Source organism: Doryrhamphus excisus, chromosome 15, assembly GCF_030265055.1.
Source record: "Doryrhamphus excisus isolate RoL2022-K1 chromosome 15, RoL_Dexc_1.0, whole genome shotgun sequence".
In the NCBI taxonomy this organism is placed as follows: Eukaryota; Metazoa; Chordata; class Actinopteri; order Syngnathiformes; family Syngnathidae; genus Doryrhamphus; species Doryrhamphus excisus.
This window is the reverse complement of record NC_080480.1, coordinates 17,716,132-17,742,500: the sequence shown is the minus strand read 5'-3', so window position 1 is coordinate 17,742,500 and position 26,369 is coordinate 17,716,132. Positions and strand designations below refer to the sequence as shown.

The 26,369-nt window shown below is 49.7% G+C and overlaps 4 protein-coding genes across 5 annotated transcripts in view; all 4 read right to left on the bottom strand.

Annotated features, from left to right (window-relative positions):
- ppfia3 (PTPRF interacting protein alpha 3) overlaps window positions 1–10,268 on the bottom strand; it is a 16,801-nt gene extending 6,533 nt beyond the window's left edge. Inside the window, exons 1-22 of the mRNA XM_058048411.1 lie at window positions 10,094–10,268; window positions 8,943–9,519; window positions 6,328–6,429; window positions 6,012–6,251; window positions 5,879–5,932; window positions 5,678–5,806; window positions 5,486–5,578; window positions 4,567–4,619; window positions 4,381–4,474; window positions 4,184–4,318; window positions 3,709–3,792; window positions 3,351–3,482; window positions 3,109–3,171; window positions 2,938–3,017; window positions 2,562–2,730; window positions 2,173–2,366; window positions 1,831–2,071; window positions 1,591–1,724; window positions 1,367–1,521; window positions 751–850; window positions 607–688; window positions 319–519 (exon numbers count right to left, since the gene is read on the bottom strand). Of these exons, the coding sequence (XP_057904394.1) occupies window positions 319–519; window positions 607–688; window positions 751–850; window positions 1,367–1,521; window positions 1,591–1,724; window positions 1,831–2,071; window positions 2,173–2,366; window positions 2,562–2,730; window positions 2,938–3,017; window positions 3,109–3,171; window positions 3,351–3,482; window positions 3,709–3,792; window positions 4,184–4,318; window positions 4,381–4,474; window positions 4,567–4,619; window positions 5,486–5,578; window positions 5,678–5,806; window positions 5,879–5,932; window positions 6,012–6,251; window positions 6,328–6,429; window positions 8,943–9,284 (2,877 nt within the window). The 5' untranslated portion in view covers window positions 9,285–9,519; window positions 10,094–10,268. The remainder of the gene's footprint in view (window positions 1–318; window positions 520–606; window positions 689–750; window positions 851–1,366; window positions 1,522–1,590; window positions 1,725–1,830; window positions 2,072–2,172; window positions 2,367–2,561; window positions 2,731–2,937; window positions 3,018–3,108; window positions 3,172–3,350; window positions 3,483–3,708; window positions 3,793–4,183; window positions 4,319–4,380; window positions 4,475–4,566; window positions 4,620–5,485; window positions 5,579–5,677; window positions 5,807–5,878; window positions 5,933–6,011; window positions 6,252–6,327; window positions 6,430–8,942; window positions 9,520–10,093) is intronic.
- Window positions 10,269–11,597: 1,329 nt separating this feature from the next.
- Window positions 11,598–15,535, bottom strand: nucb1 (nucleobindin 1). Of its 2 annotated transcripts, none has more exons than XM_058048518.1 (13): window positions 15,413–15,535; window positions 14,587–14,710; window positions 14,406–14,513; window positions 14,217–14,349; window positions 14,039–14,142; window positions 13,781–13,966; window positions 13,616–13,706; window positions 13,475–13,533; window positions 13,318–13,410; window positions 13,044–13,133; window positions 12,622–12,792; window positions 12,444–12,552; window positions 11,598–12,368 (listed from the first exon to the last, which is right to left on the bottom strand). In XM_058048518.1, the coding sequence occupies exons 1-13, from the start codon at window positions 15,421–15,423 to the stop codon at window positions 12,289–12,291; spliced, it is 1,359 nt and encodes a 452-aa protein (XP_057904501.1). In that variant the 5' UTR covers window positions 15,424–15,535; the 3' UTR covers window positions 11,598–12,288. The 2 variants fall into 2 exon arrangements, with proteins under 2 accessions (XP_057904501.1, XP_057904502.1); XM_058048519.1 differs by having other exon boundaries at window positions 11,598–12,365.
- A 145-nt stretch (window positions 15,536–15,680) lies between these two features.
- Window positions 15,681–18,570, bottom strand: ccndx (cyclin Dx). Its single transcript, XM_058048580.1, has 4 exons — window positions 17,484–18,570; window positions 17,203–17,418; window positions 16,404–16,721; window positions 15,681–16,321 (listed from the first exon to the last, which is right to left on the bottom strand). Exons 1-4 carry the CDS (start codon window positions 17,721–17,723, stop codon window positions 16,172–16,174), a joined length of 924 nt encoding a protein of 307 aa, XP_057904563.1. The 5' UTR covers window positions 17,724–18,570; the 3' UTR covers window positions 15,681–16,171.
- Window positions 18,571–20,816: 2,246 nt separating this feature from the next.
- tbc1d17 (TBC1 domain family, member 17) lies at window positions 20,817–26,326 on the bottom strand. Its single transcript, XM_058048448.1, has 17 exons — window positions 26,218–26,326; window positions 25,690–25,785; window positions 25,533–25,610; window positions 25,357–25,468; window positions 25,105–25,288; window positions 24,918–25,026; window positions 24,687–24,857; window positions 24,318–24,443; window positions 24,132–24,235; window positions 23,939–24,033; window positions 23,410–23,526; window positions 23,223–23,323; window positions 23,046–23,145; window positions 22,877–22,974; window positions 22,667–22,783; window positions 22,514–22,600; window positions 20,817–22,306 (listed from the first exon to the last, which is right to left on the bottom strand). Exons 1-17 carry the CDS (start codon window positions 26,242–26,244, stop codon window positions 22,127–22,129), a joined length of 1,902 nt encoding a protein of 633 aa, XP_057904431.1. The 5' UTR covers window positions 26,245–26,326; the 3' UTR covers window positions 20,817–22,126.
- Between the last annotated feature and the right edge of the window lie 43 nt (window positions 26,327–26,369).

Below are 26,369 nucleotides of genomic sequence, written 5' to 3'. Positions count from 1 at the left end.
GGACTGGTCGCCAGCCAATCACAGGGCACATATAGACAAACAACCACTCACACTCACATTCATACCTATGGACAATTTGGAGTCGGTAATTAACCTAGCATGTTTTTGGAATGTGGGAGGAAACCGGAGTACCCGGAGAAAACCCACGCATGCACGGGGAGAACATGCAAACTCCACACAGAGATGGCCGAGGGCGGGGATTGGGAATCATATTTCTGCAAAATTCCCGTGTTTCCTATTAGCTTCCATGGCAGCTGCTTTAGGTTTGGCGCCATCTTTAAAGGCGTAGCGGCGAAACAAAGAAAGCAGACGTCTCACAGAGCGGGTGCTGGCGGGGGCGGACGGGCTGGTGAGGGACACCATCTCCTGGATGGCCAGTCGCAATTTGAGGCGGTGCAGCGGGTTGCTGATGCCGATCTCCCGCTGAATCTCCGTATCGGACAGGTTGGCCATGATGGCGCCGCTCTTCACGTTGGCCCGGCAGGCCGCCACGTACCAGGCCGGCATGCCCACCCACAGCTAGAAGGGGGGGGGGGGGGGGGTCAGCGACAGGTTCGGTGGGGTCGGGGGGCTAAACTGGGACTTGAAGAAGACTTGAAGACGTACCTCCAGCCAGGACACCACGGTGGGTCCATCCCAGGACGCGAAGGGGAGGCCTTGGCGACACGCTTCTTCCAAGAGCTCGTGCCTGGAAAAAGGAGCGCTTGTCGTTTTATTCCGGTAAATCATCGGGAATGCGAAGCAACGTACTTTTTCTTGCTGCGACGGTCTTTGTCTGCCGGACCGAGAGTGCCGGTCTTGTTCATCGCCATGGCGTCTCCGGAGGCCAGGTCTTCAGAGGGTGTTGATGCTGGGGGATGCACAGGAAGTTCAACTTAACTACATCCTGTTACACGAGCTCCATTTCAAGCTAATTGATTAGTGTCCATAAATATGTCTAATTTGGACTCCTCCCTTTCTAATAGCCTGATGTTCAAGTGGAGTACCCGGGAGGAACCCAGGTCTTTCCCATCTCCTGACTGTGTGGCCAACTTGATAACCACTCAACCACCGTGCGGCCCTGTCACTCAACAACTGCACTTTGTCTTCTATTCAGCGTATTTTTTATGTTGTGGCAACATCTGAGAACGATATGTTTAGGTTTCACTTTTGCTTCTTAGCGCACCACTATGGTGTGTTCAAGGACCGTCAAACAAAGTGTGAAATCTCAGCACTTGACATTGTCAGTGAAGCAAAAAGACCAACATGTACCGACATTGTGTGCTTTCTAGTAGTGGTATGTTTATGCTGACTTTCTTGATGTTTTAAGCTGGTGGCGACACAGGAATAATGCCAAAAAGACTGTCCCAATACTTCTGCTGCTTACCAAGAGAAGACGAGCCATCCCGCCCGGGTTGGCCCATCCTGCCCTTCTCCTTCTTCCAAAAAAGACGCCCGATGGAAGACTTGATGCTCTTCTTCTTGCTGGACTTGTGCAGGGAGTCCTGGCTGCTGTTGGTGCTGCCGCCATCTGCTGACAGACTGGAGGAAGCGCGAGCAAGTCAGTCAGCGGATGCCTTCGGGTTTTTGGGACATCGGAACCCGCCTCACCTGCGGAACTCGCGGGGGTCATCCAGCATGGCCCCCGGGTGGGTGAGGGTCATCCTGTCCAGTCGCAGCGCACGTGGCGTGGGAGGGGGCGTGGAGTCGAGGAGGGCGAGGGAGCGATCATCGTCTTTGTTGTTCTAAAAACATTTCAGAGGAACCAGGAATGAATAGTGGAGGATGACGAATGTCCCGGTGGACATCTTTGGATCTTCTCATGAAGGAAGAGGTTCCTCATGCACCTACCTGTCTGTCATTCTCACGGGCCGGCGAGTGAGGAAGGCGAGGGGTGGAGTGTCCCGAGCTGGGGGGCGAGGGAGAGGCCAGCGTGGAGGAGGTGATGGAGGAGGGGATGAAGCCCCGCCCGGTGCCATCCCTCCCCAGGGAGGACGGCGGGATGGGCGGACTGTCCAGAGCCACGCTGCTGACCCGGCTCTCGATCTCCTCGGCGCGAAGCTCCGTGTTCTCCTTCTCCTCCTGGATCAGCCTGGGTTGTAGGAGGAGGAGAAAAGTCCCTGCAGCTGGTAGCTTCATTTAGCATGTAGCATGTAGCATGCGAGCGGGGACCCCGGGGACCCGTTGTCTTACTTGATCTCCTTGTTGATGGCCTCCAGCTGTTCCTGCAGCATGATGGCCAGCGTCTGGACGTCCGTCTGTCCGCTGGGGGACAGCAGCTCGGAGCCGAAGCGATGCTCGCCGTCGTCCTCGTCATCGGAGCAACACACGTCCACGCCGTGCTCGTAGCCGGCCCCCAGCAGGGCCCCCGTGTCCCAGTCTGTATACTGCAGTAGAGATCAGAGCAACATAGTCTTTAGTCTTTCAGCCATGTTGACAGGAGCGTGGAACGTTTATTTCGATGCTGGCATAGTCAGTGTGGGGGTGTCTGTGTTTCTTGGGTGTTATTTTTGTTGCACAGTGAGCGAGGTTGGACTTATTGTTCGTTGACCTCCTGCTGGTTTGTGCCGTCTTAATTTTACCTTGGTGGCATCCTCTCGCACGGAGCTCCAACGCGCACGGTGGCTGCGCCTGACTCCGCCCCCGAGGGAGGTGTTACCGAAGGCATCCAGGTGAGTGGTGGAGCCCGCCGGGAGGGACCCGCCCCCATGGGAATACCGCAACTCCAGGGCGCTGCCAGGCAGGGATCGACTGGAGAGATAAGGACAAAATGGGAGGGTTGGTTGTGCCCCGCAGGAAGGAATGAGGTCATGCAGCGTATGACGCACGACACGCACACAAACGGCATGGGTGGGGGTGGGGGTGGGTGGTGGGGGTGGCTGTGGGAAGGAGCTTCAGATCAGGTATTCATTCAACTTGACAATACATCACTTTTGATGAGGTGTGGAGGGGCCCCACCTGGAATACGAGCCGCCGGGCCTGGCTCTCAGTTGGTCCAACTCCAGCTGAAGACGCTCCAGCTCCGCTATGAGCTGGTCCTGGGAGGGGGGCAGGCGGGGGGGGGCACAGAGTCGGTGAAAACCGGAACAACATAACCGGCAGGAGTCCAATGAGGGTGTGACGCCTCACCTTGTTGGTGAGGAGATCATCCTGAAGTTTCTTCATGTTGGACAGCTCCTCAGAAAGGGCGTTCTAGAAGACAGGCACGTGGGGGGGGGGGGCATGAGTCTAGTGACTATTTATTGGTATTTATTCATACTGGATGCCAACATATCTGCTCATATCCATCATTTGTGGAATGAGGGAGGGCGTGGCCTAAGGAGATCAAGATTTTTCCCCCTGCAGGCCAAACGGGGAGGGTGGGGGCTCACCTTCTCCTCCAGGGCGGCCATCCTCTCCTTCAGGTGCAACTGCAGCCTCTCGTTGGACTCGGACAGCAGCTTGTCCACCGTGTCGGAGAGACGCTTGTTGTGTTCGTCGTTCATCCTCTCCCGCTGCCTCGCCTGGGGAGGGGGGGGCGGGATGGAAACAGGATGAAAGAGTGACGAGGGGGGGGCAGAGTGGGAGGAGATTTCATAACAAGTCTTCTGTTTGACATCAAGATTCTGATCTTTTGCTTTAGAAAATTAGCCAGCCTTTGTGCGGCTCGCACGCAGCCCGACTCGGGGCGCCGTGAGGGGGTGGCGGTAAGAGGGAGGGCGGGGAGTGGGGAAGCAAAGCGTGACTCACTCGCTGCAGCTCTTGGTTCTTCTCCTCCAGTTGCGCCTCCATCTGTCGCAGGCGCTCCTCAAAGTTGCCGTGGCGCTCCTCGGCCTGAGTGTCGGAAGGACTAGGAGTTAGCGGACCTAGCATGCGGTACAGGCAACGAGCGGCCTCCATCTTGCCTCGACACGTAGGCGCTAATTGGGGACGTTTAAGATGTTTGGCAGCAGCTGGCAGGATAATGAATGCGCTTTTATTTTGGCGTCAGTCAAAAGCTTCCAGAAATGCTGGAGGTGAGCAGAGGAGCATTTCGCTCCGTCGCTTGTTCGGCGTACGGTTCCTGACGTGTCATACTTTACTAAACCGGCAGTCGACATACACTCGACAAAAACAGAAACTCTTGTTTTTACTCAACTCACCTCAAAGACCTTTCGGAGTGGCCTTTTATTGTGGCCAGCCTAAGGCGCTAATCGCTACCGCGCCAATCACGCCCGCCACACACCTTGTTGAGGGCAGCCACTCGCTGAGCCAGCTGAGCTTCGATCTCAGGCAGCGTCTCGGCTCGTTGCAGGGTTTGCTGCAGTTTCTGCTTGGCGTCGTCCAGGCGCTCCTGAAGCTGCCGGTTCTTCTCCTCACTCTGCAGAGGGACAGCGGCGTGTTGCCAGATGCGCTAGCAGGAATGTTGTTAGGGATACACACCTGTCTGTAGAGAGACTCTTTGCTGGCCAACTCGTTCTCCAGCTTGTCTTTGATGTCATGGAGAGACGTCGCCTCCCGCTGGGCGCTGAGGTACCTGCAAGCGGCAAAACAAAGTCAGATGGACGGGGAGGGGCGGGGCGGGTGGGGAGTCCAGGCGTGTTGTGGAGGGGAAAAATACACACATACCTACGCTCCAGTGTGGTAATTCTCTCCTCCATGTCCTCTCTTTGACACAGCGCCTGGGGAGAAGACAAATGATGAGGAGATCCAGGGGCGGACTCGCCATCGGGAGTTTGGGGAATTTTCCCGATGGGATGATCATTAATGGGAAAGCCATTTGTTTTACTTTCATTTATTTGGGTTTACCAAGTATCTACTGGGGATGGGTACTTTCACATTTGAACTGCTGCAGTACCGATGACGGGTACCCGGGAACCAGTACTCTACGGTACTTTTGTGTGTATAAAATACACACCTGGGATTTCATGACCGATTTCATTCATTAAACGGGTAAAAAAAAATCTGACTTATTTCAGCTTCTGGCTTTGTCTTCTTGCTTTGGGAATTGAACGTTGTTAGGAGTTGGGGGCGGTGCCACGACACTCCACAGAGACTGGTGTTTCGGTGACAAAACATGGCACCTTTTGATTTTACCTGCGGCGGTGCTCGGTAGCATTGGCGGAATTGGGTCTGTGCCTATGAAAGTACCATTTTTGGTACCTAACCCTGGTAATTACGGTAACTTCCAAGGCGGCCATGACGGCCTGCAGACCCAACACATCAGAGGGCCCCCTCCTTATGTACGGTGTGCTTAGGACCCTACCATCCATGGTATGAAGCATTATGTCAGCCGGGCCCGGCACGTCTTTGATTGATGAGTCGGCTGTTTTGGTTTGCAGGTGCCATTTTTGGAAATATGGACTGTTTCCAGTTTTCCTTAGTTCTCTTGCTGATGTTTAATTCAAACATAAATATGTTTAGATGATGTTGAGCTTGTTTTCAAGTCAATAACAAAATAACAAATAGCAAAACAAATAAATAACAAAAGCTGTGACCCACAAATGGCCCCTGAGCCGCAGTTTGGATCCCCCTGATCTAGTCTCACCTCCTTCACATCACGTTGGAGTTTCTGGTTGGCCTCCTCCGACCGGGCCAACTCCCTCCTGGCGGACGTCAGCTGCTCCTCGATCTCGCCCACCTGACAGGAAGTGAGAGGGCGGTGGGTCAGGTCACCTCTGTGCTGGAGGGGCGGCGCCCCCCGCCCCCCCGCTGCCCAAGTGTGACCATCCCCTGGTACCTGTCTGCACATGAGCGCCAGTCTCTCCTTCAGCTGGCCCAGCTCTGATCTCTGGCGCTCGATCTCGCCCTCCCGCTGCCGGTCGATCTCGCCGTCATCCAAGATGGAGGAGGGGCCGTTGGGGAGCCGCTGCGTTGACATTCATCAGGTTAAATATTGAAATATGCAAATCTAATATTTTACTCGTGTGGCTTAAACGACCTCCTTGTCGAGTCCTTGCTGTCGACGCTTGATTTGCTCTCGCAGGGACAAAACCTACAACATCAAGAGTGGACGTCATGAGTGGAGGGAGGGGGGGGGGGGGGGGGGCTGCTGTGATATTTGCTCAACGGACTTCCTGCGAGGACGACTGCAGCTCGTCCTCCAGCACCGCCACGCGCTCCAGCGCCACGCGCAGTCGCTCCCGGACCTTCTCGTCCAGAGCTTTGTGGTGCTCAAAGAGGGACTTCAGGGCCTTGAGGACCTCCACCTCGCTGGAGACCCCCGCTGGGGACTGGGCCTGCCTCTTCACCACCGTCATCCTCAGGCTGCGCTCGTGACGAGACACCAGGCACTCCAGGTGCTCCAGCAGCAGCTGGAGGAACACGTACGGGTTAAGTCGGTCAGCAAAAGGACCTCACATCGGACGTGGAATCAGGAAGTCTACTGACTCGTGTGTTGTTGCGCTCGGCCTTCAGCTCGGCGATCTCCTCCTCGCGCTCCAGCAGCTGCTCCCTGCACAGGTTCAACTCTTTGGTGAGCACGGCAAACTCCTGCAGGGCCACAAGAGGGCACTGTTACCAACTCTAGAGCTTCAGCATCACCTCATGATGTTCCTCAAAACAAACACTTGAGTAATTGAGATGCCCATAAAAAATAGCATTTTTATGCACCCCCCCCCACACACACACAATAATCCAGTTAATTGGCTCCAGAGCCAACCGTGGTAAATTAATTTCCACAAATTATGATTCCTTATTCATGGATTTTCCTATTTCCGACCTTCTAAATATGCTTATTAACATTACTAGAGACTTCCAGACATGAAATAACACCCCTACAGTCACCTTTACTCTCAAACTACCCAATGTAGCACGCATAATAATAAAGAATGAATAAGATTCGTGGCTTCACGAGTGGATAGGCCACACAGCTCGTACCAGAGTTCGATTCCACCCTCAGGCATCTCTGTGTGGAGTGTGCATGTTCGCCCCGTGCATGCGTGGGTTTTCTTCGGGTACTTCCTCCCACATTCCAAAAACATGCTAGGTTAATTGGAGACTCCAAATTTGTGTCTTACTGAACATTACTGACACCTAGTGACCAGTGTAGAATACTACATACAGTATCACGTCTTAGAATGAGTCTCCTGAATGCCTTATATTTGCATATATTTGCCCGAATATATATGTATATATTATGCAGGCCAAAATACATAAGATTTGCTTAAATATGCCTATTTTTGCCTGATGATAGCCAGAAAAAAAAGCTATTTTCAGAGGAAAAAATGTGATTTGTAAATACTGAATATGCGGTGTGTCACTTGCCATAATACCTTTAGAGCAAACAGGAAGAAGACAACAGACCATGCAGCAAACCGACCAGCCCTCCTTAAACATGGCCGCCATCATGAAGTCCAACACTATGATTATGTGGCATCTAAAATGATCTTTGTTGCGCAATAATAATACCCAGAGAATGTGTTTCCCTGTAGGTTAGCAGAGCGCCGCCATGATGGGCATGAGGCCAACTGACAGAGCGCTTGTCAAATTGTGCAATTACATGTAATTGCCTCTGGTGTAGCTATGCGGTATCCACAGCAACACTTCAACAACAAAGGGGGGGGGGGTATTTTCATTTTTATGTGTCATCAACACAAAAAAGAACTTCTTGAAACGCCCGACCTGCACAGAAGTCATGGAAACAACGCTTAGGCTCACGAGCCAGGAAAATCTATTTAAGAGGCAAACAGCGCCACCTATTGCGCTGTCCAGGCACAACGCGGTACGCCGACTGGGCTGCGAGGACGCTTGTTTGACAAGATGGCCGAGTGTGCAGATGGCGTGTTCTGAGCCCAAAAGGATTCTGAGAGAGTTTTGGGCTGAGTTCAAGGAACAGGATGGTGTGAAGTGCATCACACGTTCTAGAATCTTCTCCCTCTAGTTTGCATCACCTGATTCCAACATGCAGCAGTATGCTCATCATTATGTCCTCTCTCACTCGCCGTGCTTCTTTGCTTTGGCTTTTTTTTTTTTTTTTTTATTCCACACTCTGTTCCTTCTCTCTCTTGGCAACACACAGACGAACTCCATGAACCCGTCCCTCGTAGAATCTGTAACAGCCGCTAGGTTTGCCACTGCGCGTCTCAAAAATACGTCCAATCTGGCCTAACGTTTCTCATCCAGGACCGAGTCCTCACAGCACGTTTAAGAGCTACAAAGCACAATGCACCGCAAACACAATCCCCTGGAGGTGGACACCATGGACAGATACCTTCCTTAGACCAAGCCACACCCCTCCAGTCCAAACCTTTCATTTTGTTCACTGTATTTACTTCATTTGGTGCACTTGCGTACCTACATATGCTTAAGTCATTTGGGTGCATAAGTTCACACAGAAGTACCGCTAAACGCCGTGCGGCGTCAGTACCCGGATGTTGCGCTCAACACGCCCCAAATGGTGACCACAGAGACAGATGCCCATTCCTCGCCATCTTGACTAGCTTGAGTGGTTGCAAGTCACGTTGGTTGTGCCACGTTTGTCTGCACTTTGTACATGCAGTGCCCTTCACCTGCAATGTTTCTGACAAAGTGTGTCCGACAATGAGTGCTCCTCCTCAGGCAGGCCGGGTGGAGGCACTGCCTCTCCTTAGCGGTGCCTAGGTTACCACTCTTTAAGTCAGGGGTTTCCTACCAGTAGCTCTCCAAAAGGGTTCAACAAAATTAGCAAGTGGGGTCCGGAAGTGTTCCACAGTGCTCGGGAGTGTGACCAATCACAGCAGAGTGGGCGTAACCACAGGCGGGCCATGGGTGGAATCCATTTAAACAGAGCGTTTTGGAAATCCAAAGAAAGATCAAGAAAGCTTCCTGTGCGGGTTATTATGTGTAGCTGCTCTATAGGAGTCCACATCTCAATACAAAGGGCCAAAAATTAGCATAATTTTATTTGGATTTTCTTTGGATTTGGAGCAGCTTCACTTCTTTTTACACTTCCAGTGTGCCTAAAGACTTGATTGAACTTGTATAGTGTAGAGTGACATTCTAGCTCTGAACTGGAGTAGTCCTACCTGGGGGAGGGCGATGGACAGCTGCCTCTGGAGGGACTCCTTCTCGTGTCCCAGCTCCCGCAGGCGGAGGTGGGCGGTCCCCAGGCTGTCCTGCGTCTCTCTCAGGCTCTCCAGGAGCCTCTCCCTCTCCGTCAGCATGTTGACCATCAGAGACTCCAGGTTGCCCGTGCTGCCCCCTTCGTCGCCTCCGCCGCCGCCCCCGCGCGGGTCCCTGCTGCCATAGCCCCCCATGCCTCCCATGCCGCCGCCCATTCCTGCGCCGCCTCCTGCCGGCGAGGACGAGCCGCCTCCTGCGCCGCCGCGCCCATCCTCTGAGATGGTGGGCATCACCTCGCACATCATCTTGAAGCCCAGGTGTGTGTGTGTGTGTGTGTGTGTGTGTGAGGGAGGGAGGGGTTCTAAGGTTTGGTCATGTGAAGCTCAGGTGTGTGATTGGTTGAGTCCTTGGGTGAGGGGCCGGGGTGAGGAGGGGTGGGGTGCAGGTGAGGTGGTGCAGGGGTGAGAGAGGGAAAAGCGCAGACGGGGGTGGATGCCCCCTGACCCCCCGGCCCAGGCTTCAGTGAGACCAGAGAAGAACCTGTGAGAAAGAAGAAAAGATTACAAACATCTAAACACACGCCGATGCTGCAGTCTGGCAGCCATGATGGCGTGCGTGTGCCGTAGTGAATGTTTGTTAGCGTTTAGCAGAAAGGCATTAAACAGCAGGCCTGGGGGGTTGGGGGGGGGGGGGGGGGGTCAGGATGGAGGGTCCACGCTCTCATAAGAAAAAAAGGTGTTGTCATGATGAAGTAATGAAATATTTGGTTTATTTTATCCCGGTGATGCCAGGGTGGGAAGAGGGTGGTTGTCTCGTGCAGGGAACGTAGGAACATTCCCAGACTTGCAGGTGGGAGGTGTCAATCATCCTTTCGTCATCACGAGGCCTAATTAAGACATTTCAACATGGTGGAAAGCCTTTTTTTTTTTTTTTTTTTTTTAAACATCGACGCCTGTTTCCTTCCAACACCCCTCAACGACACCACTCCCTCCGCCTCATCTCACACAGCACCCCCACCCATAAAAACAGCTGGACGGTCTAAACACCGATGATGATGATGATGATGATGACGATAGTGGTGATGATTTCCGGGCCTGGCCGAGCGTCTCCTTACCCGACTCATAGTGGAGCGAGGATGGGAAGGAAAGGTGCATCGAGGCCGGCCTCAGTCCATCAGAGCGTCGTAGAGGCGGCGGCCGCAGGTTGTCCTGTTCCAGCCCGGTTAGCAGGCTGCTCCATCCCCTCCCTGCGCGATGGGAGCGACGGTACCCTGGACTATCAAGATGGCCGCCCTGTGCGCGAGATACTTCCGGAGGCGATTTCACAATAAAAGCAATTTGGAGCTAGTGAGCCCTGAATGAACGTTTGAAAACACAAGCACTCAAACTATCAAGCACTTTCGTCGACGCCCTGTCTTATGTAATGATCAAGTTTTAAGTTTTAAGCAGTTAATTTTGAAGCATCACAAGTGATTTTCTTGTCATTTTTACATTTAACACAGCTTCTGTATCGTGGTGTAGGGATTATCGTTTGTAAATGTAGTTCATCAAACCTGAAATAAAAGACTACATTACATCTCGTCCACGCTTCACTCTTACTTCGAAAACCTCCGCCAATACTTCCGCCTTCAGCTGACGTCTGTGTGCACCTGACCACTTCCTGTCATTCGTCTTCCCGCATCTCCATCACAGGAAGACGCCTAGAGACGTAAAGCCCCTTCCCTCCGCCTAGAATGGCGTCTTTTCATCACGTTCAGACGCCAACGCCGTCGCGTTTTAACGCTACAATTGATCGCTGAATTCGGACGACTACATTCAACTTAGGTTTAATAGACAATAGCGCCCTCTGTTGTGCGAAAGATAAAATTGCAAGGTGTTGAAAGCGGTAACATTAACATAGAAATACATTGTAATAAGAATATAAATTAATAAAAGTAAATACAACTAAAATAAATTAAAATAAAATGTTTTTCCTTTTCCCACCATTACCCCTCTCAGCCAATCAGAGCTAATCGATGGCGATGTTGAAGGAGATATATATATATATATATATATATATATATATAAAATCAATGTAGTATAGTCTCATGAGGTTGTAGCCTCCTTTTAAAAAGTTGATTGACACCTCCCAAAGCTTCCGAAACCTTTTCTTTCCATATGACGCATCATGGTGACAGCGGAATGTCAACAATTATTTTCCACACCCACCTTACATCCTGGCTTCTTACTCGGGCGTCTTTATTTGGAGAAACGTGACGGACAGGAGGCAGCTGCGTGCACACCAGGAGGGGCGGGGCCACGTGAGGTTAGGGCGGGTCAGTGGATGAGAGGAATGTCCTGAAGGGCGGCGGCCAAGGAGCATCTCGGGCAGCCAGGGTCCCCCGGGGGGGGCTGTGACAGGATGACGGGCCCAGTGGAGAAGTTCTACTTCTAAAAAGGGTTCTACTGGTTTTTGAGGGAAGAAAAACTCAAGCACATGCAAGGCAGTTAAACAATACATGTCAACACACACGTGTGTGTGTGTGTGTGTATATATATATATACACACACACATACATACACACAGTAGATTCTTTTTTTGACTTACTGACAATGTCAATGTATTAAAAAAACAAACAATTTGGACATTAAATTAACAATTTATTTACATTTAAATTCACAGCAACCCTCCCGCCCCCAAAATAATAAAACTAAAACTGCAATCTTGAATCTCATACGGACCACAGCAAAGAACACTTAGCAACATTCTGTCAAGCAGTGCACATCGAGGTGTGTGTGTGTGTGTGTGTGTGTGTCTGTGTGTGTGTGTGTCGTGTTTATTTTATCCACTTCATTCCGGCGGCCTGCCACAAACGTATATGGTGCTACATGTTCCTCCTTCAACACGTTATAAGACACTTGATATACCAGAGAATAAGAAGATGTAGCAAGAGGAACCGGTGTTGCCAATTTTTTGTTCTCGACACTCCATTTCGTGGTTGACTATCAACTATTCCTCAAAAAATAGACCTTAAATTGCATTAGGGTTAGGGTTAGAAGTAAATTGGAGAGGCTAGCTAAATAGCTTGCTAGCAAAACCTATGCCGCGTATCCTCTTTCGGGTCGTGCCGGTATGCTGGAGCCTATCACAGCTGACTTTGGGCGAGCCGCAGGAAACATGGAACCAATTAACCACGACAAACGAGGGAATACTTTAGTGAGTCTGGAGAGTTTGGAGTCTGACATGAAAGAACGTATCGACCTTCTCAACGAGCAGCGGTGTGTGTTGGTGTGTGTGTGTGTGTTTGTGTGTGTGAGTGTGTGAGACTGTTCAAGTGTGTGTCGGCAGGTTCTGCGGTGGTTCTGCAGGTAGATGATTCCGCACTTCAGCTTCAACTGCAACCTTTCCTGCTGAGAAAGACAAGAAGACAACGTACTCAAGCCCACCTCTGGAGGTTCATCACCCTCGTCACTCTCAAAGCGCACCTTTATCTTCTGCTTTTGAAGGCTGGAACTGCAGTTCCCCGTGAGGTCCAGAAGGCGGCTGCCCATCAACTACCTGCTCCTTCTGCCTCTGAGACATCTCCATCACGGCCTGGAATAGCAAACGTTGTCACGATTGAACAAAATGTTCGAGGACGGGGGCCGTGTCAGGCGTGGTTACCTGCTGGTACTCCCGCCTCTGGGCCTCCAGGGCTTTGCCTCGCTCCTTCAGCAGCTCCTGTTCCTGACGCAGAGTCTCCGCCCTCTTCTTCAACTCCTCCTCTTTGTCGCGGAGCTCAGCTTCAAAGCGCTGGAGCTCCTCCTCCGTGTACAAGGGCTTGGCGTCCAGCGTCTGGAGACGAGGGGAACGTGAGGTTGACAAAGGTTTCTGAATGGAGGTGGTTCCAACTGTGTACAGTAGAGGGCATCATAACACACCTCATACACAACTGCTCTGCCAGGGAAGAAGACAACGTGGCAGGAGGGATCAGTGTTTTAACGAGTATCAGAACCCTAATTCTGTTTTTCCAAAACAGGACATTTTTGGACGGGCAGATTGCCGTCCTGTGGGAAATACCGTGGAAATGTCAGGTGGTTACTGACCTCCCATTCTTTGGGGTTATTAAACTCCTTCTTCTCCGTGGACTTGAGGAACTCCTCCAGGCTGACCAGTCGATCTTTGTTGGTGTCCACCTTCAGGGAAGAAAGACAGATTAAGGAAGCATCCTTCTTTGGGTTCTTAGGTCTTCTGAGCGCGTCATCTCGCTGTCGTAGATAAGCACATTCATATTGCACCAGCCATCTAGAACTTTGAGGAAAATATTCCATTCCTAATAGCACGTCCACAAGAAAAAAAAGAAAAAAAACCAAGTCTCACGTTCTTCATGATATGCTCCCTCATCCTCAGCCTCTCCTCCTCCATCTCCATCATGTCGTCCTCCTCGTTCTTGGGGTCATAGACCTTCTCCAGCTGCGAGAGGATCATGGTAAACCAACTAGAACTGCGTGGACACAGCACAGAGACGCCCTCTCACCTCTTTGGTGAAAAGAGCCTCCAGCTCCTGCTCATCTAAGACGCCGTCTTCGTTGGTGTCTAACGAGGTCAGAGGGCGAGCGAGGTCACATGGTGGGACTCGTGAGCAAGATAGGAAAAGGAGACGGGAGCGCTCACTCACCGTGGAGTTTGAAGAAGGTCTTGGGGTTGAACTCTTTGGGATCCAGTCCATCCGTTTCCTCCCAGACTTCTCTCAGCTGAGCAACACTGCCCTGATGACAGGAAACAGAGACACATGTGACGATGCACTTCCTGTTTACGGCAAGTAACCCGCACGGCCACCCACGGGAGCGTTGACTTTGGGGTGCTGGCGATGTTTCTCCTTCAGCTCCTGCATTCGCTTCTCCTCTTTCTCCCTCTTCTCCTGGTCCAGACCTTTAAGGTACTCGCGCCTTTCATGCTCCTTCAGCATCTCGTAACGCTTGAACTCTTCGTGTCTCTCGGCGTCGTAGTTCTCCAGGTCTTTCGTGGCCTAGAGACACGAGGTTAGTACGAGGTGAGCCTCGCTCGTGTGTGCCGGTAAAACATGGCCGCCTGGTCTTACGGTGGAGATGAGCAGCTCCAGGTCTTTGGCCTCAAACGTGTTCTGATTGTGCGGGTCCAGATGTTCAAATTGTTTGAGCAGGGAGGCGTGGTCCATCTGCAGGCCTACAAGACACACACAGGTATGAAGTATCTTCTCAGTTTCCACTGAAAAGAGTGAAGCTCCGTGCTGGCCTCACTCTGCGTGTTGGTGCTGTCCAGTTTGGCCTTGAGCAGCATCCTCAGACGAGACACTTCCTGCCGCTTCAGCTCATCCAGACGAGTCCTCACGTTGTGGCTCACCAAGTCCAGTTCTTTACTCAGGCGGCCGTTCTACCAGGAGGAGATTGTTAGCATCTGTGGTCAAACGGGAACCAGGCGGGGATTACCTTAATGTCCTCCGTGTTGGCCGTCTGCAGCTTCTCCCGGAAGTGAGGGTCCGTCTCCAAGACCTCGATGACTTCTCTGAGGTATCGGTCGTAGTACAAACCCGTGTCCTGGAGTTGAGTGTTGCGGTGACGTCAGACGTGTCAAACAACAAACGAGCTCGAGACAACAAAAGATTCTAACCATGCTCTCCTCTTGACCGTCCTCTTTGACGTCCGGGTGGACCTCGTTGCGGTCGATGGGCACCGACCACACCCCGGCAGAGACGAGGAGAAGCAGCAGCGACGCACTTTCCAGCTCCATCCTCCTACAAGTCAGAAAAGAGGAAATCAAGGCGTCTCAACAACATACCAAAAGACATCCTGCATCAACACTTAAATTTGACCCGCTTCATGGGATTCAGTCAAAAGTAAATCTGCCTTTAAAACAATAATATTACTTAGTTTTTACTTAAATAGCAAACTGGTAGACTATTTCATGACTGTTAGGTGTACCTAATGGGGATTTACACACCAGTAGTCATAGCTGGCGATTAAACAACACGCCGAATTAAAACAGAGGATGTATAACCAAGCATTATTAGCATTGTTATTAAGCATTTATTCTATTTTTTTTATTCTATTAACGTTCCAAGACAAGAATATCATATTTCTCTAGGGAGTTCGTCATATGACATTTATTTTAGGAGTACAAGTCGTGCTATTGACTGGCCTCCAACAAGAACACGATACTCAAAATAAATTGAAAACGACTTTAGGAAATATTTTTAACTAGTTCGGGTAGGAGTATGAGTTAAGTAAACCTATTTACTGTTTTTGGCTTTGACATGATTCGCTAGCTAGCTAGCTAGCTAGCTATAGCTAAACAAAAGGCATAAATAGCAACCTGATGGGTTAAACGCGTAGCTCCACTTTCACATCAATTATGTGCTCGAAATGATCATTTACATCGCGAAACTGATAATCCACATTGATTAAAAAAAAAAGCTTTTAATTCAGGTTCGTCTTACCGCAGGTGCATGTTTCCAACGTATGGGCCCTGATCCAGGAAGTGCGAGCTGAGTTGGCGGCGGGTCTGATGACGTCATCAACATGCTGCATTCAAAGACTTGTGGAAATAACGGACATCGGTATTGCCAACGTCTGTGGAGGTTCCCGTTGGTGCTCAGTGTTTTTAACCTTAATGTTACAATACACATACTAATTATGATATATATATATAGTGGTATATATATTGATTGAATTAACTACAACAACCTCACAAACGGTTTCTTTTTCAACGCGAAACGTTGGCATTTTCCTGAGATTGTCTTCCTTGGAGGAGCACGTGAAGGCAGCGTTAGTCACAGCAACAAAAACATGGGCAGAAATTGTTCTCAAATGTGTTTATTTGTTTCCAAAAATAGAATTCTTCATTTAATTAGTTTATTAAGTACACTCATATGAATGGCAGGTAAAAGAATAAATTAAAATACATACATTAAAAGTAAATAATTGCACATCATAATAAATAAAATGTATAAATAAGCAAGAAGCAACATAGATAAGTCTAGAATAAAATTAATAAAAATAGCTCAAATATGGCACAAAGAAAGAACACAGAGTTTGGTAAATAAATAATGAGAAAAATAAATTAACAGTACAATGGTGTAATGGTTTAAGAGTATAAAAATATGTTATTTTGAGGTCATAATTTATATCAGTTTGACTGATGAAGACTTTTGATTGACCCGCACTTGCAATTCAACCACGTGAAAAGATGTTTGTGTTCAGAAATCAATATCTCTCATGTCGGTGGGCGTGCTGGCTCTTTCGTCCTCCATCTCGTCACCCTTCTCAGCGGGAGCCCCCGTCAGGCCGCTGCTCAGCCGCTGCTGGAGCGCGCACTCGATCATCTGGCTGTAGTACTGCAGCACCACCTGCAAGTCCACACAGAAAGCCTTGCTAGAAAAACAACCACTGGGCTCGCAGGGATCGCTGGGCTCGCTGCTGGGCACTCACCAGGTCGGCCTGGCACAGCTCCGCCAGCCTCAAACTCATCAGGGACCGCTGAGGGCGCCCCCTGCCGCTCAGACCCCGTAGGGCGCAGTTGAGCGACGCCGCGGCCACCAGCGAGGGCGGCGCCCCCAGGAAGCGGGGGTCGCAGACGCACATGGCCGCCAACGTGTCGCTGTGCCGCCGCAGGGTGGTCCTCTCCTGCTCGGAGTCGCCACCTTCGCTTCGCTCCTGCACCAAAGCCAGGAAGTGCGGGAGGAAGTCCTGCGGGGTGACGGCGGCTGTGTCCCAGCGTAGGGTGGCGAGCACGACGCGTTCCATTTCCTGGTGGAGACAAGGCAACGTCACCGCTGTGATTTGGGTCCTTCAGAGTCCCATTTATACTCAACACTTTTGGGTATTTTCAAGGGCCAATAATGGAGGGCCATTGGTCAATTCGCAGTAGGGGCAGTGCCCCACATGTATAATTAATACAGAGCAGGAACATAAATGCATATAAATAGTTTTGGGTATTTTCAAGGGCCAATAATGGAGGGCCATTGGTCAATCCGCAGTAGGGGCAGTGCCCCACATGTATAATTAATACAGAGCATGAACATAAATGCATATAAATAGACCAATAATCTTTCTATTCTTATATGTAAGAAATAATTTCTTCCAACCCTAGCTGGGAATCGAACCTTTGCCCTGTGCCTGGCCCTGGCCTAGTAGATCTGCCCGGCAACAGGTGGAGAATTCTACCAGGCGACAAGTGGCTGAGCAAGAAAAGTGTTGTGTAAGATTTCCGCCATAATGTTGGACTCACCCTGAGGTTGGAGGGCAGGAAGTGGTCCTCCGCTGCAGCGCAGAGCGCCTCCGAGGTGATGTTGTCGCACTCTGTCAGCTTGGAGGCGATGAGGATGCAGGCGGCGGCCAGGCAGTACGGCGACACGGGCAGGGTCAGGGTGGCCGACAGGAAGCGGTCCATCAGCGAGACAGACAGGGGGAAGACGGCCTCATTGCAGCCGCAACCGCAGCACACCTGTGGAAAAGGGAGGTTGATACACCCTGGGGGCAGGGGGCGAGGGCGGACAAGGGAGGACGTACCTCCAGCGTCCACTTGGACAGCTCCTCCCTGCGTTGCGGGTCCCGCTGGATGAGGCTGATGTAGAGCGGCGAGGGCGTGTAGCGTTCCTCCACGTGAAGCAGCCGCTGGATGACACGATGCCCCGACACCGACGGGTCCCAGGCGGCCCGCAGCGGAGTCGGGACGGGCGCCTCCGTCTGACGCTCGTCCTCCACCTCCTCACACCACAGAGACATGGGGGCACCTCTCTCCATTTGCATGCCGGCTAAAAAGTCCAAAGAGGAGCTCGCCACTTTGCTTTTCCTCGATCCTTCTCCCACTTTTATACCAGGGAGGCGGAGAAGAAGGCGTGGCGGCGACAGGGGGATAAAGAGGCGGGGCCAATACGGAGTGACATAAGATAATAGCGAGACAATTGTTCAACAGGTGGGGAGAGGCAGAGAGCAGGCCAGGGAGGGGGGCGGGAGGGCAGACAAGAGAGGGAGTGGCGGGGCGACAGCTTGGGATCGATGATGAAAAGGAGATGGGGGGGCCAGAGGGAAGGGGGGGGGCAGAAGAAAGAGAAGCAGAGCGAGTGGAGAGAAAAAGGTCATCTCCACTCTCTGACAATGGGAATGGATGACAATAGAAGACGGTGTTTGTTTACAACATCAGCGAGGGACGTCATGCTGAGGATGGATGCTGGGGGGCGGGGAGGGGGCACGGCTGGGCCAGGCGGGGGACCTTGAAGGGCAAAATATATTAGTCACCCTCAGTCATGGGATAGTACATAATAATATCATGTTTTTCGTAGTAGTACTTACAGGACACTTCATTAGGTACACCCTGTCATGGCATCGGATGAAAACATTCTGCATTGGCAAAGATTATCATGTTGGCTTTTTATTATTCATTTATTATTGTGCTCCTTCAACCAAGTACTCTTTCTAATATTAAAAACTGTAAACACAGTAAGTAATATTTAGTAATATTTACTCTAGTAATAGTAATATTTACTCAAATGTTTCATAATGTTGTTAATTAAATTAAATACAAATGGAATCAATGGAAACATTTAAAAATGATAACATTGTTACATTTAGAATAGTATACGTACATAATGATAATATAATAACAAACTTATTATACACATATATTTATACATATATATACATATATATTGCATTACATTATATTTAATGTATAATGTATGTATAGTATGTATTATGTGTAGTATGTATTATACTATATAAGACACATACAAGTATTTTTAGACATTATTATTATTATTATTATTATTAGAGACCTATTCATGTTTTTTATCTAATGGAAACAAAATGTTTGAAATTTGTAATGTGAGCAAGTTCTATTGAAACTATAAATAATATCTATTTTTAGCACAAAACCGTTAAAATATGAGCTAAAATTGTTAATAGTTTGCCAGATGCTGAGATGCTGTGTTTGCTAATATGAGCGCTAGCAGGGTCTTTAGTTGAGGTCGGGATTTAAAAAGAGGTTTCCATCAAGGTTTGCCTTGGAGCATCCTCATTGTCAAAGCAGCTCATGTACTCCCCCCCCCCCCAGCAATCTGCTGCTGGTGTTTAAAGAGCCGTGATGGAGGTATGTGCAACAGACAGTGCCGGCCGGTCCAATGGGTCGGGTCAATGAGGCGTATTGTCTCCCTTTACAAATCAGTGTCAGACAACAGGCTCTGGCCTTCTGCCTGCTGCCTCGCACACTCCTGACGCAGACACACTTGTCACACGCTCCCCGGAGAGCAGCAGCACACGGTCGCAACGTGGGAGGGGGGGGGGGGGGGGGGGTGCCGTCCCTGGCCCCGGCCGAGGGTTACAGATTGGATTTGACACACTCGTTACAGGTGGCTTTCAGCGGCGGATCACCTTTCAAGTGGACGTCGGCGCGCCGCATCAATAATTCACCACTCAGCGCTTTGACTGGAATCACACCCGAGTTTGCACCAACGACACAACACACACACACACACACACACATACACACACACATATTGCTAGTCACAAGCCAGAATCTAAGCAGGGAAAGATGCTAAATAAAAGCAACCCAGAATAGGTCAGTACATGAAGAACTGTCATGCTCCGTGATGCAGATGCATAAAAAATACTCACAAGAAATCAAAGTATATTGCATTTGAACACAAATGATTCTGATATACATAAATTCGGTAATCGGGGGGACGCGCTCAAGACGCCTGAGAGCGGAGCACAGGCTTCTAGTTTATGAAGAGTCTTGAACCAGTCATGATGTGCTATATATATCACTATATTGACAGTTACTATGGTAACCATTATGTCATTGGATGCTCATATCACCTATTTATTTATTTTATTTAAAAAAATAAATTAAAAAATACAATAAAAAAAATTAAAAAACTTTTAGAAAAAAATATATTCAGAAAGCAGGAAGTGAACAAATGTAACAGTTACTGATTGTAAAAGTACCAGATGGAGGGGTAGGATTTAATAAGCTTTGCTTCTTCCTACTCCTTTTGGACATGTGGAACTGGGAACTGATTATGGGATGCACTCAATTGTAATCTGATGCATGTTCAAATGAAATAAAACCATTACCATTACCATAGTTAATGTTGACTTATTTGACCTTTTAGCCAAGCCACATCATTGGAATATATCCATATATAATATTTTCTAAGAAAAAGTAGAAGCATGTGATGTGTAGGTGGTGAGAACACCTAAAACCTAAAAACCTAAAACAAAAATTAGTCTGATTGCAGGAACTAAGTCCTTTGGACAAAAAAGACATGGGAAGAAAATGAAGCAAGGATAATCCCGGGATGATGATTGGGAGAAAATGAGGCTTAAAGCTGTCGACAAGGCTGCGGACATTCAAAGCACTGAAAGCAGATTGAGTTTGAATGAGCGGGTGAATAAGTCAGAGCCTGCCAGTCAAGTGGGGTCAGGTAGGGGTGGACGGCGGGGCGGTGGGGCGGTGGAGGGGGGCGGTGTCGAGGGGAAACCCGGTGACAGATCGCCGGCCTGTTTAAACAGCCTGCTAAATTCATACGTCGCAGCTGTATTTAAAAGGGGGGACGAGAGACAGCGGCACAGCCCAAAGGGGAGCGCGGCGGGGTCCTGAGAAGGGGGCGTGGTGATCCGCCCCTCATTTTCCAGCTCATTTCCCGGGACACTGGAGAACAGAGGTCCTATTTTGCTTGCTGCCATTCAACTCGCACACAGACACCTGCTGGTGTGTAAGGAGAGGGTGGGGGGGCGTAAGTGGGGGGGGGGGGAGCTTAACCAGTTCACAAGTTAAGACAACACGTGACGCTGTCTGGTGCCAATCACTCATAGGACACTTCATTAGGTACACAACATATCAACAAAACGGTAATCTCTCCTGGCACATCACTAGTGATCTAACATCATGTAACATTACTGACACCTAGTGGCCGGAATACAACATATAACTTCTAAGTCAATATTCTTGGACTAATAAACTGCCATCGTTTCTTATTTTTGGGAAAAGTGGCATGTAGTGAGGGACGAAAGATCCCAGTAGGGGACTAGAAATACAACATGCTTGCAAACCTACTCTGTTGCCATGGGTCAGGGGTCAAGTTTGGCCGTATGGATACGGTGCAAATTAAGAGGACAATTTTTAACTTACGCTACTTCATTAAACTTTTATTTTGTAGTAATTAGCAGAAGGTCCAAAGGTTACAAGATGACCACACAGCATGTCAACTCCATGAAGGCATGCACACGCTTTGCATAGGGGCCACGATATAGTACGCAAAATGTCCTTCGTTATGATCATATTCCCTTTCTTAGGAAAACACTAACAAAATAAAAACATGGAAAAGAGCAGCTTCAATGAAAAAGAGGAAGGAGAAAGTGACAGAGGTGTTTGTTTACAAAGGGACTGAGAGAGAGAGAGCACAGTGACATTCATGGGCGTGTCTCTACATCGCCCCCTGCTGTGGACACATTGTAATAACTAATGGTGGCCTTCATGAGTGTGTCTCCACATCGCCCCCTGCTGTTGACGCATTGTAATAACTACGGTGGCCAAACACCAACACCATAAATCACATGCAAGGAGAAAATGCTGCACACCCATAACATATGTTAGGGGTGTCCAAAGGGCGGACCGGGGGCCACAAATACAATTAAACAGGGACAAAAATGTCAAAATGGAAGAGCAGCTATTGTAAGTCAATAAGGTGAAAATATTGTTTTATGGTCAAAGTTATAATAATGAGATAAAAGTGGTAATCTTACAAAAAATTGCAATTCTGCCAGAATAAAGTATTAATATTACGAGGAAAAAATGATTGTAGAAGCATAAAGTTGAAAAAAAGGGCGTTATTTTGCACAGAGGCCGAGTTTCCCAAAACATGCTTTTGTTCCTTCCTGCTTTTTCCTGATTGCGGAATCGCCACAGATCCGCACTCTGACTTTGGTTTGAGCACTTCATATTCCTGACCAAATGTTAGCTTCATCAGTATTTGTTATACTAGTATTTGTTATACTACGTGTAGTACTAGCAGCTATTTCCCGATGCACGTGTTTTAGGGTGTTTGGACGTTGCGGCACGTCGTCCTCCGTGGATTGCAGCGTCCACTCAGGCATTAACAGTTCATATTCTTTTCATGATATATAAACATCAACGTGACGGTCGGCGGGTATTACGGGCGGGGGGGAGAGGGAGGTGAAGGAGGAGCGCAGGCGGCATCACCTGACGCGGCCCCGGCTTGCGATTGGCCGAGGAGACGCTGCGTCTCGCTGTCCTGCGAGTCAGGGCTCTCGTCTTCGGAGCTGGACGGCACGTAGAGGCCTAGAACTTCCTGCACCTTGAGGGGGAGCTCCTAGGAATGGGGTGGGGGAGGGGGGGTCAGATTACAAAGGAGACCTTTTCCCGTCCATTCAGCTGTCTGCCAAGGGGCGGGGCTTACTGAAGCACAGCTGTGTGTAATGTGGGGGAATTTTGCTCCCATTTCTACCTACAAGGCATCGTTGTTTGCTTGCTTTGCCAACGGTACCTGCCGCTAGCTCGTGTTGGTCTTTCTTCTCACCTTACACTGAAGCAGCTGCAGGTAGATGGCCTCCGCTCCACGCAGGGTGCTCTGCAGGTCCAACTTCATGCTCAGTTCGTTAATGTGCTGCACCGGAAGGACACAGGAGTGAGCATGAGGAGTAAAAGACGACGGGAAGGCTTCTTCTCAGACCTTCAGGATGGTGTTGAAGTCGTGGTCGGAGCCGATCAGTTCTCCTCTCTGCGACTGCAGGATGGCGCAGGCGATCAGAAGGTGGAAGTTGTCGCAGGGCAGACGGGTCCACATCACCTGAGCAGACACGCCGGGTGTTACTTGAGGTGATTGATCTGCTAGCTTAGCTTATGACTTGATTGATAGGTTAATGTACACGGAAGTTATCACCTCCCACATCGTGAGGATGTCCTCAAAGGAGAATTCTCTCTTGAACCAGATGAGGAGCCAGCGGAAACAGAAGCAAAGCGAGCCGCTGTCCTGAGAGTCTAGCGGACAAAAACCAGGACGTTATCTTCATATCTTCATATCCTGTCATCTGACTGAGAACATGACTCACCCAAGAAGTCGCAGAGTTCTGGATCCAGGGCCTTCAACAGGATGCTGAGCTGAAGAAGCTGCTGCTTCATGGCCTCCTGGGACTCTTCAAAGTTGTGGTGCTGAGTGGAGAGAGAAAAAAAAGGGGTCACATGGTATGTTCACTGACGGAGGAAGCGAATATCTGCGGTTTTCTTACCACCAGCTCCATGAAGCCTGTCAGACACCAAAAGGACTCCACTTCGTTCTGAGTGACGAAGAGCAAAGGCGACAGGAGGTCGCTCATGCCCTGCACGTACCCTGCCGACGCATTTCAAGGTCAGTTATAAAAAAAAAAAAGTCAAAGATCCTCAGGAAGCGGATCAGCGTGAACGTTGAGAACACACCCAGATCAAAGTTGTACATGCAGTAGGTCATCAGAACGTCATGGAGGAGAGCCAGGCCTGGGTTGTCATTCCCGGAGAAGAAGGTGTTGTGTCTGTCTGTCCTGTTCACGTCTCGCTCTGTGATGCAACACACACACACACACAGTCATATTTGTGGTCAAAATGTTCTTTGTTCCACCGTATATCAGTAATAATTGCATTGTGCACTTTGTCGGGCGGTCCTTGAATGCATCACGGTTATGTGCTGCTTATCTACGTCAGCAGGACAGTTGCATATAATGATAGTAAATCCTTAATGGAATGACAACTAGCAAGCAGTGCGGATTATGGAGACGCAGATTTGCTAGCCTCTTATCTGCTAGTGCAGGGGTGCGCAAACTACGGCCCGGGGGCCACATCTGGTCCGCCAAGTGTATAAATACGGCCCACATTCTTTCCAAAGTATTTCATTTAAACTTAACATACAACCTTTTGAGGGATTAAGTACATTTTTTAGCAATTTGGTTATTTGATGTGTAGCACGACTCACCAATCAGATTTCTGTATCCCCTGAGGAGTGAGTTCCTCATTTCCTGCTCCTCGGTGACAGACTTCCACTGGACCTTCATCCTGAAGTACTCATCACTGCAGGTATATTATTATTATTAATATATTATCAAGTTAACAAATGATACTGAAGCAGAGCGGGTGTAATCAAGCACATTTAAAAAAAAAACACGCACGTTTTGACGCGTAAAATGTCCTCCCGCTCCCTACGGGTGCTGTTCCACGGATAAAAGCCCAGGAGGAACTTCCACACCTCCTTCCGCAGCGACGGGGTGATACCCTGAGACGTTTGAGAGGGCGTAACGTCAATACCAAACAACTCATTCAACCACTCGTCCACACGCGTGAGGTTTGCGTCTCACCCCTCGGAAGACGAGCTCTTTGACGCTCTCTGGGTTCTTCACGCGACCTTCGGGGTCAAGGAACTCCTCCCATTTGTCCAGAGGTTTACCCCTGCTTACAGCTGGCCTGGGGCCGAGCTCCACCCCCTGGAGGGAAGACATCAGGTCAACATCAGCAATCAAATACGTTCTAAAAGCCAGACATGGGGCTCCCGGCCCGGGGGCCGGATATGGCACCTCGACGTCTTTCAATGTAAGTTTTCTGGTAAAACAATCCAACGTGACAGATACGTGGACAAAAGTATTAGGACACTTCCACTCTCCTGACAAGAAGGGGTCACCCAAGAGGTCCTAACACTTTTGTCCACACGGCGTTTGATGCTATCTTACACAGGTGATGAGTTCAAAGCCAGGCTCCTCGTCAAACTGAGGGGCCATACTTGAATCCTGAGCATCACGTTGATGCAGCGGGGAATCCGGGGGCCGCAGAGCCACCCTGAAGAAGTTGGTGACTTTGGAGAATCCACCAAACGTAGTCGCGTAGGGGTCCTGGATGAATCTCTGTCCAGAAGAAGAGCGAGATGAAGACCACCATGAAGGATGTTATACTGCTAGACTTACCGATACGAGATCTGGGCCATCGTCAAAGAGGTGCAGCTTATCAAAGGACTGAGAAAGAGCGTTGGGGTCTTGAGGGTAGGCCAGGAAGAGACGCCCGTCCACGGGAGACCTAAAGACGACAAAGTCCACATAGCGTGTGGTTGAACAGTCTGATGACCAGCCAGTGTGATGTGGGCATGATGCTTACTGGTCCAGGACGATGTAGCGGCTGAGGGCGCGCAGCAGCTCCCTGCTCCCTCCCCTGTGGAAGTGCAAAGGAGGCAGCGGGTGGCCCCCTCTGCTGGTCAACACCAGGAAGTTTCTACCCAGGGAGAAGCGGGCCCTCCTCAGCGAGTAGAGCTCGGACAGAGGCAGGGAAAAGGACCACTGACCTGAAGAAGAAGATGACAGACAGTCACACGCCCGCTCCTTGTTTACACCGTACAAGTTCAGGCTGCACCTGACTCTTTGACGGGGACGTGTTCTCGGTCTTTCTTCACAGTGCTGATGACAGCCCAGTCTGGCTCGTAGCCGGGGTCAAAGTTTGTCTCCTCTTCTCCTCCTTCTCCATCCTGAAGAGTACAAAGGTGGTTACAATCTGCGTATCTCACACACGACTGACTGATGGCAGCTGACCTTTTTGGTGTAGAGCACAGCCGGAGCCGTGCGGCCTTCGTCCTCCAGCGGACTCCATTCCAAAGCTGGCACCCCAGCCTGGAAGCAGAGCATAAAGTATGATATCAGCGGCTGTTAGGCATCAAGACAGCTGTTACACAAATGTGTCTTTGCATACCCGCTCTACAATGCGGATGAAGCCGGGTATGCTGGTGTCCTGGTTGCTCCTCTTGGCGTTGGTGTGCAGGTACACTCCCTCCTTCTCAAATATCAGCTGAGGAGGAACGGAAAGCAGTTAGCAAGCACACACTAATCAGAACCACACACGGTCAGCAAATTTGGGATTTTTTTTTTAAATTAAGTCTTAAAGTCCTAAACTACACCGCGTCGACACATCACGTGATCAGCAGGGCCGGTCTGACAGGTCACGTAAGGAGTCTTGTGATGAAGTAACGACGAAGTTTCTTTGATATGGTTCAACATCAATCTATTGCTCATATACTACTCACATCTCCTCAAACTTTATCTTTATGATTTAACGCCATCTATATTTACAGTAGAGAGCAGGACTAGCTAGCCAACACGTCGACATGAGATGACGGCAGGCAACGACAACTGGCTGCTGTATTCAAACTATCCGGCGGACAGAATTAGCATTTTCTTCACGTTCGAAAAATGAACAAAAATGAATATGCCTTGTCGATACCTTGTAGTCGGCATTGTTTTGCTCCATTCTTAAACGGCTGTGGGTCAGTCTCTACGCTTGTCGTCCCAAAACAAATGTTACGTCACACTTCCTGTTTACGTAGAGCCCGCCCACAGAGTGACGTTGTTCATTTTTTCAGCAAGAGCTTATAT

Bases quoted from the DNA above. Each gene is read 5' to 3' on its own strand.
- nucb1 (XM_058048518.1), bottom strand. The intron at 14,143-14,216 runs GTGAGGCCAGCA...TGTGTCTTGTAG, and splicing joins GGACAGCACCAACACGCAGA to GCCTGCAGATGGACCACGCC. The intron at 13,534-13,615 runs GTGAGTGAGCGC...TGACCTCGTTAG, and splicing joins GACCTTCTTCAAACTCCACG to ACACCAACGAAGACGGCGTC.
- tbc1d17 (XM_058048448.1), bottom strand. From the start codon at position 26,244: ATGGAGCAAAACAATGCCGACTACAAG. The intron at 25,611-25,689 runs GTATGCAAAGAC...CTCTGCTTCCAG, and splicing joins TCATCCGCATTGTAGAGCGG to GCTGGGGTGCCAGCTTTGGA. The intron at 23,527-23,938 runs GTGAGTCGTGCT...GTTGCATCACAG, and splicing joins GGGATACAGAAATCTGATTG to AGCGAGACGTGAACAGGACA.
- ccndx (XM_058048580.1), bottom strand. From the start codon at position 17,723: ATGCAAATGGAGAGAGGTGCCCCCATGTCTCTGTGGTGTGAGGAGGTG. The intron at 16,722-17,202 runs GTGAGTCCAACA...TGTCTCCACCAG, and splicing joins TCCTGCCCTCCAACCTCAGG to GAAATGGAACGCGTCGTGCT. The intron at 16,322-16,403 runs GTGAGTGCCCAG...GTGGACTTGCAG, and splicing joins AGCTGTGCCAGGCCGACCTG to GTGGTGCTGCAGTACTACAG.